A 3,012-nucleotide genomic window follows, 5' to 3' on the forward strand; every position below is an offset into this window, starting at 1 on the left:
TGGCCAAGTATGTATCCAGCCCTAAACTCACCTGTGCACCTGTGGGGCATCCTCAAGCTGAAGGTGGAAGAGCGCAAGGTGTCTTCACATCCATCTGTTCCATGATGTCATCATGGAGGAGTGGGAGAGGATTCCTGAAGCAACCTGTGAGCTCCGGTGAATTCCATGCCCAAAAGGGTTAAGGCAGTGCTAGATAATAATGGTTGACACACAAAATATTTACACTTTAGGCACAGTTTGGACATGTTCACTGTGGGGTGTACTCACTTATGTTGCCAGCTGTTTAGACATTGATGGCTGTGTTTTGAGTAATTTTCAGAGGAAGGTAAATCTATACTACTATACAAGCTGTACACTGACTACTTTAAGTTATATCAAAGTGTCATTTCTATAGTGTTGTCCAATGACAAGATATAATGAAATATTTGCAAAAATGGGAGGGGTGTACTCACTGTATGTGAAGGCAGGTTATTAATGTATAAACTGAAAAGAAGAGGACCTAGAATAGTGCTCTGGGGTGCTCCAGCATAGCAACCACAAGTGGGTGACACCATGTTCTTGAGGTCTGAGGTTATCAAAGTTTTGTTTAAGGTCAAGTTGGGGGCACTTTAACAACTCTGCTTCAACTTGAGGTTGTTTTGTGTGTCTTTATTTGGTTAATAATGTATCTGTTTCTCTCCCCCCTCCACAGACGGAGTCAAACTGTCCCCGTTGTGAGCTCCTCATAGAGAAAGAAGCTAAACTGTTCCTTAAGGATCTTCACACGATTCTTGAGATGATGAACTTTAGTAACTGCAACTGATGGACTCCTAAGGACTTTAAAAAGACACTTAATGACCTGTGTTTCTCTTCATGGACTTTTCATATTTCCTGAGCACAAATAAATGCATGATGTCTGAGCATCTCAGTGGTATTTAATTTACACCTTGAAGGAACAAAGCATCTGCATGTTGGTGGAGGTTTGTGATTAGCACTGTACAAGATTCTTAAGTGTGGAAGTGGAAGTGTGGAAAAGGAGGTGCATTTTCTTCACACTTTGTATGTCAGGTGGGTGAAAAGAGGAAATGCAGAGTAGAAAACATCTGTGCAACCACCCGCAGGATCACAAGTGACCAACACATTCTCACTCCAACCTCGTGACATAACCTATTGATTTTTATTATTTGAGTTTTGGTCATGGACTTTCCATGTCCCCATACGATGTGCAAAGTGCCCTGGGTGAGTTGGTTGTTGATGTTCTGGGACACCATGTCAAGTTCTCTTCTTTCAAGATACACTTCCATTTTCATAGAAAATTTCACATTTACATACAGTCTCTTAAAGAATAAACATACTATGTCGGTACAACACCGGGAATTTACTTTTTTCCCTTCAGCAACAAAAGCATGTGGTTAGTTTAGGAAAAAAGAACAGGGTTGGACTTTAGAACCTTACGGGACGTGAACACTGCTCTCGGGTGAAAGTCAGTGTTTGTTAGACCCATCCACGAACCCTCCCGCCCGCCCCACTCGAACTTTTGCCACCTTAACTTTCATCCTTGTCCCACCATGTTTCCCCTTGACTCCGCTGATGCCTTTTTTCGCTGGTTTCAGACACCACAAGTCATTGCCTAAGCGCCGGATTTCGATGACTTTGGAGTGAGACCATGCTCAAGGGACAGAAGTCTGGATGGGATAATAAAAAAAAAAAACGCAATACGTACGACTGAGTGAGATGAATAAACCGGATATCCTTTAGTCAACATGCCATCAAACAAACCCTTTGTATTTCCTTTATGAAACAAATAAGACATGCTAGCTGGGTTTTAAAATGATGTACTGTAGTTTTGGTGAACTCAAGTTGTCCATGACCACAAATTGGGTTGGGTCCAAGTTTAGGTTTTTATTGTTTGTTTTTTTTGGGTTTTTTTTAGATCTGCTCCCAGGTTGCTAAATCTCCCGATTCCCTTATCTGCAATTCGAACAAGTCAGTCTCTTATGAAACTATTTATCTGTTTTTATTAGAGAACAATAACGTACAAAATACTCAGATAGCAGTGCTTAATTTTCACCCAAGATAAATCTATTGGCTGCAGATAATTCATTTCTTGATCTACTTGCCGAATAGCCAAAATGACATTGCCTGCTGTCTGATCCATGTGCTCTCTGCAGGCCAGTGTCTGTATTCAGCTAAAGATCATAGATCAATAATTGCAGCTCTTTAGCTTCATAGTTCCAGGATCAGTATTTGTATCAGTTATCTGGTGAACAGTCGGACTGGTAGCTCCAACTGCTGTTTCAAAATTTCAGCTACATATTTCATATCCTCTGCAGCTTAACCGAAATTATTTGAGAAGAAATTTGAGATTATTCTGATTTGAGTTGTTTTTGGAAAATTTCTCAAACCACAACTTAAAACACAAATCACTTCATGAACACAACAAAACAAAACGTACCGAATGTCAGATTTTCTCCATGTTTGGTCTTCAGATCCTGACCCGATGGAGCTCATACTGTGCATCCAAACTCCAACACATTACAGTTGCACATTTCACACGAATCATTTCACTGTTTCTAAAGTGACATAGTATATGAGCCGACTTTGTCATCTGGAGGTGGAGGGGATGGTAGATGGCGTGTCACCGAGGCGAGACACCTGCCAAGCTGCAGACCACTGTCTTTAGCGCGTTATTGCCACCAAAACTTGGTATTTAAAGCCAACAAATTATGTTTTTCTGACCATAACAAACTGTTTTTTGTGCCTAAACTGTTTGCAGAGATGTACAGTGCCAACATTTTTTCTGGCAACTGGGTTGTGCAGGTTCATCTAATATGTCAGTCTTTTCTAAAAATTCAACCTGGTCCCAAAACAAATTTGTCAAAATCTGGTGCTTGGTCAGTGATTTCCGGTGTCAGACATCAATTAAAAAAGCTGTCCTTGCACATCAGCATGATACGTGGTCAGTCACCGGCTGTGTCAGGGGGAAATGCAGCAGGACAGCAATGAAAGTTAAGGCGGCGGAGTCCAAGTAGG

At 41.2% G+C, this 3,012-nt stretch overlaps 1 protein-coding gene across 4 annotated transcripts in view; it reads left to right on the plus strand.

The window, feature by feature from the left end:
- il15l (interleukin 15, like) overlaps positions 1-894 on the plus strand; it is a 21,805-nt gene extending 20,911 nt beyond the window's left edge. For all 4 annotated transcript variants that reach the window (XM_050067497.1, XM_050067489.1, XM_050067480.1 and 1 more), the window contains one exon: positions 692-894. In XM_050067497.1, coding sequence (XP_049923454.1) covers positions 692-802 — 111 coding nt within the window. In that variant the 3' untranslated portion in view covers positions 803-894. The remainder of the gene's footprint in view (positions 1-691) is intronic.
- The last annotated feature ends 2,118 nt before the right edge of the window (positions 895-3,012 follow it).

The sequence above is a fragment of the Epinephelus moara genome, chromosome 2 (assembly GCF_006386435.1).
Source record: "Epinephelus moara isolate mb chromosome 2, YSFRI_EMoa_1.0, whole genome shotgun sequence".
NCBI classification, from domain to species: domain Eukaryota; kingdom Metazoa; phylum Chordata; class Actinopteri; order Perciformes; family Serranidae; genus Epinephelus; species Epinephelus moara.